At 39.7% G+C, this 13,172-nt stretch overlaps 1 protein-coding gene across 1 annotated transcript in view; it reads left to right on the plus strand.

Annotated features, from left to right (window-relative positions):
* Positions 1-13,172, plus strand: part of UTP20 (UTP20 small subunit processome component) — a 90,097-nt gene that overhangs the window by 19,445 nt on the left and 57,480 nt on the right. Inside the window, exons 16-23 of the mRNA XM_043439872.1 lie at positions 859-1,009; positions 1,657-1,719; positions 2,474-2,632; positions 4,141-4,217; positions 4,982-5,061; positions 5,433-5,676; positions 9,464-9,649; positions 12,907-12,997. Coding sequence (XP_043295807.1) covers positions 859-1,009; positions 1,657-1,719; positions 2,474-2,632; positions 4,141-4,217; positions 4,982-5,061; positions 5,433-5,676; positions 9,464-9,649; positions 12,907-12,997 — 1,051 coding nt within the window. The remainder of the gene's footprint in view (positions 1-858; positions 1,010-1,656; positions 1,720-2,473; positions 2,633-4,140; positions 4,218-4,981; positions 5,062-5,432; positions 5,677-9,463; positions 9,650-12,906; positions 12,998-13,172) is intronic.

Here is a 13,172-nt window from a genome sequence, read left to right on the forward strand (position 1 = left end):
GCCCTGGCTTCTGACCTCATCGCCCGTCACGCCTCCTCCCACAGTCCGTCCAGCTGGGGTGGCTGCCTCAATTCTGCTCACGTAGGCAGGCTCACCTCTCTGGGAATTGGCATTGTTGTTCCCTGTGCCTGGAATGCTTTTCTTCCAGGTGTCCTGCAGCTCCCTTCTTGACTTCTTCAGTTTCTGCCTTCTGTGACCACCTCTCACCCTCCCCCTCTCCCCCACACCAGTCTTCTCAGTCCAGCTTCCTTTCCCCAATTTGTTTTTGTCCACCATCCTCACCACTGTCATTAATTATTTACTTGTGGGCTACGTTCTGCTATTAGAATAAGGGACTTTTTCCGTGGTTTCCTGCTCTATCTAGGAAAAGTCACTGGTACATGGTAGACACTCAGTAGATACTTGGAGGATAGCACACAGTGGTTAAGTGCTTATTCGGGGTTCCTTCGCTGATGCGGATGGGCTGACTACCCTGCCCCAGAGCTGGTGTGCCGGCCCCTGCTCTTCCCTCACTGCTCAGTGCCTGGCACGTGGAAAACAGCCCACAAATGTTACATATCCTCTCATATGTTATTGTCATTTATTGCTGAAAAGACAGCATTGGACTTTAGTCACAATACAGTATTATAATCCTGTCTCTGCCTCCGCTTGGCTGTGTGTCTGTCCTTGAGCGTGTGATTCACTATTGCTGAGCCTCACATTCTTCATGTCTTAAGTGATGCTAAATGTCCACATAGAACTTTTACCTGTTCGGTCTTACATTTCTGTCATCAGTGATAATCTTCTGTGGTTTCTAGTATAGCCTGACTTCTTTGGGGTGTGTGGCACACTTGGGGTCTAATAAATATCTCATTGCAGAACGTTTCCTTTGGAGCCATCTGTGTTGCTGTTGGCTGATCTCTATTATCAGAGATTATCCTTATGTGGCTGCAGGGGGCCACTTTCAGAGGAGGCTTTAATGGAATTTTTTCCCAAGTTACAAGCAAACATTTCAACTGGTATATCCAAGGTACTGCATCTTTTGTTTTTATTTGTATTGCCAAGGGTTGTCAGAGCTCCCCAATCAGAAAATGGTGCTTTGAGGTGGTTTCTGTTTAAAGCCATGGTTCCTAAACACTGACCTACAAGCTGATTACAGCAGGATTAATTGGGGAGCTTACTAAAAATACAGATTCTGGGTCCCCACAGCCCCAGGTTCTGATTCATCAGCCATAGGGGTGGAAGTAAAATATCTACATGATTTTTCAAAGACTTCTAGGTAATTCTGCTGCTCATTCAGGTGTATAGAAATACCTGAACATGTTATTTGTAAATAAGGATCACTAATTTCAGTGGAATTAGAAGTTCAGTCAGAATCTTTGCACTTATTTATAGAGATGCTTATAGTGTTGTAGTTCAAAGAAACAACATGGTTTTATGGTTTCGTTATCTTCTCAGTCTAGTCTGGTCATTAATTGTCCCATGGACCATTTGAGTAAGGTGTCGGTTGGTGTTAGAATATGAAATAAGAAATAGAATAAACATGTATTACTCTTGACAAGTGGTAGGTATATTGTTTATAATTCCATGAAACTTAACTCTAGCTGTCATTTACTTTGTCAGTTTCTTCTTGCATTTCAACTTTGGAGTTTGAAACATGCGTTTTAATTTCTGTAGATTCGACTTTTGACAATAAGGATCCTAAACCACTTTGAGGTTCGGCTTCCGGAATTAATGGAGGTATTTTAACTGTTCATTTTGGATAACTTAAGAAAATGTAATATGATATATTTTTTCCTAAAATTAATTTTGCAGAAAATTAAAATACTAGGTAAATATCTATCACAAAATTTGAAGGGAAAAAATTGTAATTCTTTTTCCCGCCCCTTCAGTAAGGCCATCACTGAAAATCCAGTTACTTGGTGACTGTTAGACTTTTTGTACATACGTATATAATTTAGTACATACTTACATAATTTAAACAAATGGTGTCACGCAGGAATTTCCGTACCAGTTCCTCCAGCCCTACCTCATTTCTTTTGAAGTTTGAACACTGCCCCACAGTTTAAAATGTTGTATTTAACCAGTTCTGTCTCGGTGGATGCTGAGGTGGGTTATTGGTAGTTTTAATCATTTCCAGTAATACTGCTGTATGCATTCTCGCACAGATATCTGTACAGTGATGCAAATGACTGCTTCCAGAAGTAGAATTGTACAGTGAAAGTATATATACATTTGCTTTATTTTGACAAATGTTGCCAGTCTAGAGATTTTTAACTTTTCATGCCTGTGCTAGACCTTAAACATAAATTACTGACCAGAAAGTAGGTAGTGTGAAGAAGAAAGAATCATTTACTCCAAAAATGTGTTACTTATTTAATTTAAAACATTAATATATGCCAGTTTTTATCTTTTAGACTTCTGCGCACATTTGATGCTCTTTTTGGAAAAATAAAAGCTCTGACCTTCCTCTTGGTTTCCTGTGGTTGTTCAGGAGGATGGACTTGCAGAGCGTCAGTCTGTGTTTGCTATCCTGCGCCAGGCGGAACTCGTGCCAGCCACTGTGAACGACTACAGAGAGAAGCTTCTTCATTTGAGGAAACTCAGGCATGATGTAGTGCAGTCTGCGGTCCCTGATGGGCCGTTGCAGGAGGTAAAATACTTTTTTTTTTAAATTATTTCTACTTTAAGGTCTGCCTAGCTAGCTTTTTTTTTTATAAAAGGGAAGTATACCAAATAATCTTCAAAAGAAAAGTGGAGAGAATTTTTAAAAAAGAATTTAATTAAATTCCTAGCTCTGTTCAATGTTTTGAGTTAAATGACTCTGCAGCCTTTTCAATAGTAACAATAGTCTATTATCCTCCCTTCTCCTGAGTATGTGTATAGTATGTGAGAATAAGGGAGCTTCCCTGGTGGCTCAGACGGTAAAGAATCCGCCTGCAATGTAGGAGACCTGGGTTCGATCTCTGGGTTGGGAAGATCCCCTGGAGGAGGGCATGGCAACCCACTCCAGTATTCTTGCCTGGAGAATCCCCATGAACAGAGGAGCCTGGTGGGCTACAGTCCATGGGGTCTCAAAGAGTCAGACACGACTGAGTGACTAAGTACATACACGTGTGAGGATAAATAGTCGGTGGCCACAGGAGCAGCAAGGTCAAGTTAACAGCCACATACAAAGAATTAATGCTTTCAAATTGTGGTGCTGGAGACTTGTGAGTCTCTTGGTTGGATGGCATCACCAACTCAATGGTCATGAGTTTGAGTAAACTCCAGGAGATAGTGAAGGACAGGGAAGCCTGATGTGCTGCAATTCATGGAGTTGCAGAGAGTTGGACACAACTTAGCGACTGAATAGCAACTCACCTCCAGATTTTTTCGATGCAGCAGGATGTCTGCACTCTACCTGTTCTATAAGGCATTTTCTGTCCATGACCCTTGATGATATATCATGCTCCCTTTGGGAAGAAGGCCAAGTGGAGGCATTCCCGTTTCTGTCAGAGCAGTTCTATTCTTGTTTTGTATGTCCTATGTTATGTTTCACTTGGAAAAGGGTTCTGCTGCAAAAGAGATAGAAACACCACCCCCAAATAACAGTGAAACTACTGTGTTGCATGATGCTTCCAGAGCACATGGGGATGCTGGTGACAATGGTTGTCATTCAAAAAGGGACTGAGAAGACTTTAGATCCTCTGAACTAAACTCTTGATGTATAGTCTTAAGAACTCACATATCAGAAAAAAAAAAAAAAAGAAAAGAACTCACATATCTGCTCAAGAAGCCTCGGCTGCCACTCACAGAGTACTGTGCTGGGTTCTAAGGCACCTCTACTTTCCTGATTACTGTTCACGTTTTGTCTTGTCAGGTGATGGCAGTGTTTGTTAGGAGCGAGTTTAATCATGAGTCAAATCTGTTGATGCAGATACATTCTTCCTGCATAAACATCTGGAGTGAGTTCGAATACTGTGTTTGCTTTAGTGATTCTTTTCTGTTGAATAGCCAGTGACATTTTGGGGAGAGGAGGAAAATTCCTGTAACTGAAATCTGAATTGGTACCTAGAAGTTTTTTTCTTAAAACACAAGCTTCCTTCCAAACCTCAGGTTGTCCTAAGTCAGGATATATGCATTTTGATGCTGATCTGAACTTGTTCTCTATGATTGCAGGTGCCACTTCGTTATTTATTAGGCATGTTGTATGTAAACTTCAGTGCTCTCTGGGATCCTGTTATTGAACTCATAAGGTAAGCCTGGGTGAAATGGATAAGCTGCTGTGCTTTCCTGACTGCAGAATGATGGAGCCAGTATTATACTCCAGGGTGTGATTTAAATGATTGCATGTGTATAGTATTTATAGTTACCTTAAAGACAAGGTAACTTGTGGGACAAGGTGAAGAAAAGATAAACATTAATTACTCTGTCTGATACCAGGTGTTTGACAAGTCAAGTGTTTTATATATGTTTCTCTGTGCTTTGAAATCACTTTGAAGAACTTTCTCTTTTTCCTTTATGTTGCATGTCTGTATTATTGAATTTTTTTATAGTAACAGTAAAATTATAATAATAAAAGTAGATATTATAATAATTACATAATTTTATTTATATATATATATTAAATCATTGAGCCAAACTTTAATTTAAAAATAAGGACTTCTTAAAACCTTCGCTATCTAGTATCTAAAACCCTTTAATTCCAAAAAGGACTGTCATAATCACATGAAAAATGCATATTTTGTTTTGTAGAAATCTATTCTTTTGTAGGCATTTGTCTTCAGGTGGTCTACTCTGACTTTTTGTCAGATTGGAAATATTATGTGTGCCCTCTCAAAACCCTATTAGTTCTAAGTAGTGCAAGCATTTTGAAAAATAAGAAGTACAAAAGTTGCTTATGACCCACATTCAGGAATAACTTAATATTTTAATTGTATCCTTTTTTACTTTTTTTTTCCTATGAAATCTCTCAAAATAAGACCTATACCACATATCTGTTTTATGATCTTTATTTTAGTTCTCATGCACATGAAATGGAAAATAAGCAGTTTTGGAAAGTCTACTATGAGCATCTAGAAAAAGCAGCTACACATGCTGGTATGTAAAGGAATTTAAAGGAGAGAACTGAGGAGTGGGGGGAATGATTGTTTATTTTAATTATTTTTTGGCCGTGCTGTGGGGCTTGCAAGATCTTCGTTCCTGAACCAGGGGCTGAACCTGTTCCCCCTGCAGTGAAAGGGCAGAGTCCTGATCATTAGACAGCCAGGGAATTCTCTCATTTCTTTTGCTTAATTACACATGAAATTGGGAAGCAGAATGAGAAATATATTATCTTTAGTAACCTTTGGATACGGTTTATTGTTTGCTTGTATTACTAGAGAAGGAAATTCCCCCACTGGAAGACATACATAGAGCAGATGTTATTAGTAACATTTCTCTAGTGGTTATGATGACCTTTTTTCTTTCAGAGAGAGAATTGCAGAATGACACAAGAGATGAGGAGAAGTCTATTGGAGATGCAAATTGGGAGCAGACTCAGGAAGGAAACGTTGGAGCTCTTTATCACAAGCAGTTGACATTGAAAACTGACCTTCAGGAAAGACTGGACCACACCAATTTCCGTTTTTTGCTCTGGCGCGCTCTGGTGAAGTTCCCAGAAAGGGTGGAGCCACGGTCCAGGGAACTTTCCCCTCTTTTCTTGAGATTTATCAAGTAAGTGTTCTTTCCTAGGAATGTGTCCCTAGTAGGGTGTGAGGAAGAGAAGGTACAAAGTGAAATTCCCAGGTTGGCTGAGTTCTTACGTCTGTCATCTTTTCAAATCACTAGCGTATCTCTAAAGCACTGGCTCTATGGGTAACAAATAAACTTGTTTTGTTCACTTGTTCTTACATGAATCAAAATCTAACCAGCTCATAAATGGTGTTAATAAAAAATTCCAGGTTGCAAAGTAAGAAAGGCCATACTGACTTAGATCAGTGCATAATGGCCTTGTGATTTCTTGCCCCATTGTTCGTTGTTTTTTGCCTGCCTCGGGCTTAAACCTACTTTCAGGTAACTCAACCCCAGCCACTCTGTTTCAAAGCTCTTGAATGTTTCTCATGATGCTGAGGAATGTGCTCTCGAAGAATAACAAGAACTTCCTGGAGCACTGTTTTACTTTGACTAGATATGCTCTGTGAGAGTCAGATTGCTTTAAAACGCTAAAGATAAGGGGTGCGGAATATAGAACAGTACTAGTCAGTCAAAGGTAAATTTTCCATTATCATTTTGTTACATGGGAAAATGGTGTAGAGTTGGGTTAGGCAGGCCGCAGACCACACAGCCTGCCAGCCTTTTCAAGGAACAGCAGGGTGATCCAGGAAGAAAGTAGTTGGAGGTGAGAGCAAACAATTTAACAGGAGAAGGAATTTGTGTAGGGGCTTTGAAGTGACAGTCAAGACTTTGGTTTTTATTGTCAGTGAAATAGAAAACCTTTGGGAAGGTTAAACAAGGCTTACACAACTAAAGTTTTCTCTAGAATTTTTCTGGCTTCTGTTTTGAGAATGGACTGTGGGACAGAAGTGAGAGAGCAGAGGGACTGGGGAGGAGAGTTGGAGGAGATGGCAAAAATCTGTGCAAGAAATGATGGTGGCTTGACCATCGTGGGAGTAATGCAGACGGTGAGAAGTAGTTGAATTCTGGACACTTCTCAGGTTTCAGTTTTAAAAGATACGTTTTTGAAGAATTGCGACTAGATTAACCTGAGGCACTTTGTAACATTACATGTAGGATGGGGGTTGTGAGTGGTGGGGGGTATGCAGGAAGGAAAAAAGGGAGAAATTAAGGATATCTATAAGGTTTTTTTGGGCCTGAGCAACTGGAAGAAGAAAGTTAACCATTGACTGAGATTGGAAGAAATGCAGAAGTTTACCAATTTGTGGGGAAGATCAAGAGTTGTTTTGTTCTGTTTTTTTAAAAGAAATATTAAGTTTGGGATACTAAACAGACATCTAAGTAGAGATTTCAAGTTGAATGTGGAGTTTAAAGTTCAAAGGAAAGATTTGGTTTTAAGATATTAAATTTGAGACTCATCAGTATATGGGTGGATTTTAACATTATGAGATAGGGAGTGAAGTCACACCTAGAGTGTAGATGTAGGGAGAAAAGGTTTCCAAGGACCAATTGCAACAGAGGTTAAGGAACCAGCGAAGGAGGCCAGGAAAGAGTAATAGAAGAGCTAAGACCACTCAGTATTCCTTAAAGTAATCAGTGGAATCAGATCTCTAAGACATCAATTAGATGAAGAATAAGAATTGACTTGTCTTTAGAATTGACCTTAACAAGAGTTGTTTTGGTTAATCTGATAGGGATGAAAGTATGATTAAAATGGGCTTAAGAGAAAATGGAGAAGGAAAATGGAAACAGCAAGTATGGGCAGTTCTTGTAGAAGGGACGCAGGCATAGGCCGTGTGGGAACGGAAAGGGCCTTTGGCGGCATTGCTGTCCAGCCTAGACAGTCTCTGTGTATGTAATGCTGGTGTGAGTGAACCAGGAGGGAGAGGGAGTTAGTCACGCCAGAGGGGGTGAGGTCGCCAGAGCCCTGTCTTTGAATAGGCAAGAGGAGAAAGGAAACCATGCGTAAATAAAAAGGTTTGCATGAATAATTCATTCTGGGAAAGGTTACAAGCAAAGATGCACACAGGTCAATAGATACGGCGGTAGTAGTGTAATGATTTTCTCTTTTTCACTCTTTGGGCTTTAATTTATTTCTAGAATGAGAACAGTGACATCCTTGTTTTGAAGATCATGTAATGTTTTATCAGTTGTTTTATGAATTTCAAGGAGCTGTACCTATGTAAGCTGGTATTAAAGGTGTTAGTAAGATGTTCCTGTCATGTTGATTTTTTAAGTTTTTCCGTAAAGAAATAAATTACTCCTTAGCCTCATGTAAACATCTACCTCTAGTAGGACTAGGTACTGTGGGGGTGGGGATGGAGAGAGGAGGCTGTAGTAGGAAGTGAGTCTCTGAGTTTAAAAAGACAATGACTAAAAAGATACAATTTTTAAAAAATGTTTTAAGATTAATTGGCACTTACTGCCTATAACCAATATCTTGGTAGATGATCCAAACTAATGGAAAACCCAAGAGTCACCTTTAAGTCTGGCTTTGAAATACATTATGGGCTTTTACTTTGGGGGGGGTTATACATTTACACTTCTAAATATGTTCCAAATAATTTGATATTAGTACTAACTGTGAATCCCTTGTAAACATTTTCTAAGAAGCCCCAAACCAGCAGCAAGAATGAATGACTAACAGTAGAAACAGTATCTTAATAATAGGTGACATATAATGACTACTCGCTGTGGCTTAGACACTCTTATAAGTGCTTTGTATGAATTGTCTTATTTAGTAAATGAATGAGTGAGCATGCTGTGCTTGGAGGTAAAGGTTAAAAATACGTCATTTGGTTAATTGAGCGTTGAGAGTATAATACAGATGTTTTTAAATAGTGATGGTACAGTTTGTAAAGGACAGAGCAACTTTGTTCATTTCATTCATTCACTTTTTTTTTAAATTTATTAAGGGGAAGACCCTGCTAGCTAAGAATACAGCATTGAGCATGGTAGTGTCTCAACCCTCCAGGCGTGGTGTAGTGTATTAACCTGTAGTATATTTTTTTTAAGGTGTGTCTGTAAGATGCTATCCTCAAACATGTGTCAGTATATTTTTGAGTGAGGACTTTAAAGTCAGTCTGATCAGTTTCCTCACATCTATAACCCAGCGTCATGCACAGAATAGACAACATAGTAATAATTGTTAGATGAGTGAACCAAAGTGACCCAAAAGTAATGCACTGAGCAATAGCCTTCAAGGTAGTATTAGTTACGTACAACAGTGGACCAAAATTTAAGGGATGGAATTCAATAAGAACCCATAGGAATACCAACTGCACAAGCTTAGAGGAGCCAAAACATGAAGCATTACTGATTTTCATTGCTGGACATTCCATTCGAGTCTGTGTCATATTGTGACTTCCCTCAAAAGCAACAGAATTGATAGTCGTCCCCCCCCCACCCCGTCTTACCAGGCCATACCTGGAGGACTGGAATTTGTTGTGACATTTCTTTTTGAAAGGACATCTCAAAACAATGTATCTGGGATACACATACAGCGTGGTCTAAATACTGTAATGTAATCTGCCCCTACGCACTCCTCCCCGAGTTGTGGTTCCAGAAACAGGGAACCACAACTGGATTGTCCAGAGACAATTTCAGCCTAGTCCAAAATAGACATTTCAGTTATTCTCAACAGTGTAGCAATGAAGCGGGCTCTCTTCTGCAATTAGTGATTGACTTGTCAAATAAGGTCCTTAAGAGAGGCTGACTTTAAATGTTGTAGAAGACCTCTACTAAGGGGCCTCTGGCGTCTCTTCTGTGTGAGAGTCTAGGAGCTGGGGGCACACATCTGTCACGAGCATTTAGGATATCTGTCTCTATCACTCTCTTTCCACTGTAGCAATGAGTATTACCCAGCAGATCTGCAGGTTGCACCAACCCAGGATCTGCGAAGAAAAGGCAGAGGGCTGGTGGTGGAGGAACCAGAAGAGGAAACTGCCGCCAGAGATGATGAAGAGTTGGAGGAAGAGCTGGGGCCCCAGGAGGAACCCTCACAGAAGAAAAAGACAAGAAGAGCTGCGGCAAAGTAGGTGGAGCATTGCTGAAAGATCTCGGGTCCAGGGCTCAGGGCGGGGCAGGAGGAGACCTCGTGTGACCGCCTGTGACGTAGCCAGGAATGAGATGAAATTGCTCAGATAATTATTTACCAAACTGCTGCATCTTCCCAGGATTTTCTTTTACAGCCTAAAGAAAACTGCCAGCCTTCTGAGTTTTTTTTCTTTGCTTGCTTATTTTTTATTTTTTCTTGTTTAGCTGCAGTGTGTTAGAGTTGAGGGACTTTGGAATCATCTGCTCATAGCACCTTTTTATAGATGAGAGCCCTGGGGCCTGTAGCAGTTAAATGGCCTTGACCTTTACCGTTCACTTCATAGCACTGGGGCATTATGTTTGTGTGCTCGGGGAACACAGAATGGAACATCTTTTCTCTTACAAATAAGGGCGTCAGCACTCTCAGCTTTGTCTTTTGACTTCTGTCTTGATTACTTCTGGCTTTCTTCACTTTTTCATGTTGTTATATTCTCTTTCTGGCTCTCTGGATTATTCATTTACCGAAACTGTTAGAAATCTTAGAAAAATGAAGAGCCTGTGCTTTCAGCTTACTTAAAGATTGTCTGAGTTGAGGTGTCAGGGATTCAGCAGACGGTGCAGCTGTGTGACTGTAACACTCTGCGTCTCAGTCCCACGTGCCCACTTGTTGAGACTTTCCCATGAGTCGTCTATTAGCCCGTCATTCAGCAGCTGGATTGAGGTTCTTCTGTTAAGTGCAGAGCCACAGAGATGAACGGTCTTCAGCCTCTGCAGAGCTGGAAGCAGTCTCATGCCTGGTGAAATATTTTAATAGAAGAAATGTTTTTAAAGAAGTTACAGGAGCACAGTAAAAAAAATAATAATAATAATTCTACCACAAAGGGAAGACTTTAATAAAGAGGAGATCACCTTTGAAGCTGAAAAATAAGTGTACCAGGCCCAGAAGGACTTGCTGGCTGATGGAGATAGTGTATGAAGCACAGGGGCGAGAAGGGTCACGGCCCAGCCTCTGTTCCTACCTGTCGCCTACTGCTTCCCTTAAGATGGAGATCGCTGTGTTTGTCTTTGTATGCTTCAGCGTAACAGCTGGCCAAAGGTTTGTCCTAATATTTGTTTGCTGAGTGAATGAATAAGCTACTCAGGCACTCATGCATCTTTTGTCTTATCCTTGGACCTTTGCTGTAGCATTCTTTTTGCAGTACCTTTGCCTCATTGCTGCCAAGGGAAATTCTAGTCATAACTTCAAGGCCCAGTTCTCAATGCCTCTTCAATGAAACTCTTCCTGTCTTTTAAACTGGATTTATCTAGTTATCTACCCACCTTCAAACTTTGATCACAGCTCCTCTGATCAGATGCTGTTCCTTGCCTTGGATATTAATTTTTTTAAAATAAATCTTCCATGTAAATTTAAAGCTCTTTAAAGACAAGTTCCATGTCTTGATTAATTTCCCTGCCCCCTGTAGCCAAACCTAAAATGTTGCTAGCATTCACCATCATTGAAAGTGTAAGTAAATGGATAATCACATTCTTCTGGGGGCCATCTCAGTATATTCATAGTCCAATTTTATTAACCCATGGAACACACCCCTCACTGGTAGGTATTTAATGGGAACCTGTAAATTAACTTATGTTTGCCTCTTGAAGGCTACATGGCACATAAAAAATACTTAGTAAATGTTGAGGGAAGGAATGTATGTTTCAGTAGATTTTAAAATCGTGTTTTGTAAAACTGCAAAGGCTCAGTGTTAAGTAATTCCAGGGACATTGTATCAGTCAGAGCTTACCAGAGAATTTGCTGGGCAGGCTGGAAACTGGGGCAGGATTTGATGCTGTAGTCTTAAACGTGGAATTCATAGGGTAGGATTTCTATGTGACAGCCTTATGGCAGAATTCCTTTTCTGAGAAACATCAGTTTTTATTCTTCCAGCTTTCAGTTGACTCGATGAGGCCCACCCACATTATTAAGGGTCATCTCCTTTATTTAAAGTCCGCAGGTTGTGGATGTTAACCACATGTACAAAAATATTTTCATCACAACACCTAAATTAGTGTTTTGTTATATAACTAGGACGGTAACTTAGATTGACACATAAGACTAATCATCACAGGCATTTAGGCTAAATATAATAATAGTGCTTCCCTTACCCCTGTTTTTCTACAGTGTCTAAAGAGGTCATAATTTCCAGCTGTTTTTCTCTGTATTAACTAGTAAGACTTTCAGTTTTGCTTTTTTTGCCTAAGAACAAAGAAATGCGTTGTTCACTAAGCTCTTAGGAACTGAAGTGCCACAGCTTGTTTTCTTTAATTCAGTCCTGCAGAAAAGCTGGAAGTCTTGCTCTTTGCTGAGATGAGGAATGAGTCGCTGAAACATTCTGTGGCTCTCCCCAGAGTCAGCAGCTCAGAATGGTAGAACCACGCATGCGGCTTGGGTTCCCCTCTCTTCACTTCTCCCCGCTTAGGCTCTTGAAAGAGGCAAATGATATCTCTCCTGATCTTAATTTATTCATTCAGAGTTTTGGGGGGGGGGGGGTTAAGTTTTAATACCTCTTTTAAATTATACACAGAGAGAAAACAGTTTTCTCAAGTGTTTTTAAAGCTTCACAGAGTCTTAAGTATTAGGAAGTTGAACATGTAAATGCAGTGGAAGCTCTCTGCTCATTCTGTTTTGATGGTACCACTTATTTGAAGGCATCCCCATCTTCAAATTTAAATTCCAACCACAGAACATTGTTCCATCTTTCTGTTTCTTGGTAAGCAAGAGCCATGGTTATCCAAACTTGGACCTCTGCTGCCTGACGTCAGTTTTTATGTTATATGAAAGTGAGGAAGTGTAGTATGTTCCACTTTCCTGTCTACTGCATAAAAACTAGACAGAAAAAAAAGGATCATTCCAAAAATCATCTGTGTTCAATTTTGGAATATGTTAAAGTGTTTTGATTACTTTCTTTCTATATTTGGCTTCATTTAAACCATTCTAAGCACATCCTGAATGATTTTCTGAGGTTGGGAGCCTGAATTTCAGGGAAAGGCCTGCCTGAGATTTGGAATTTCTGGAGAATGATTTCCTAAATTCAAGTAGTTAAAACTTGCTAGTGTAATTAACAGTGAAACTGTATTTGAGATGTTTAGAGTACTTGTCAGAGAAAACTGGTAGATACTATCATCTTAAGAAAATAATGTCTGTTTTTATTTCTGGTTTTTCTTTTTTCTGTTTTTCTCTCTGTATATTTTGTTTGTTTGTTTTTTGCATTTTAGGCACTTAATTGCACATTTGCAAGTTTTCTCTAAGTTTTCAAATCCACGAGCCTTATATCTGGAATCCAAATTATATGAGCTGTATCTTCAGGTAAGTAAAATTAATTCTTGTCACTGTAGTTAGTTGTGAACTTTTCTCTACCATTTTCTTTACCCAAGTAACTTGTAGGATTTCAGTAATTGTTGACTAGGGCTGATTTCTACATTTTAAGTATATATTTTTTAACTAACAGATACTGTCTGTACCTTGAGGAACAGTTTTAGAC

This window comes from Cervus canadensis, chromosome 21 (assembly GCF_019320065.1).
Source record: "Cervus canadensis isolate Bull #8, Minnesota chromosome 21, ASM1932006v1, whole genome shotgun sequence".
NCBI classification, from domain to species: domain Eukaryota; kingdom Metazoa; phylum Chordata; class Mammalia; order Artiodactyla; family Cervidae; genus Cervus; species Cervus canadensis.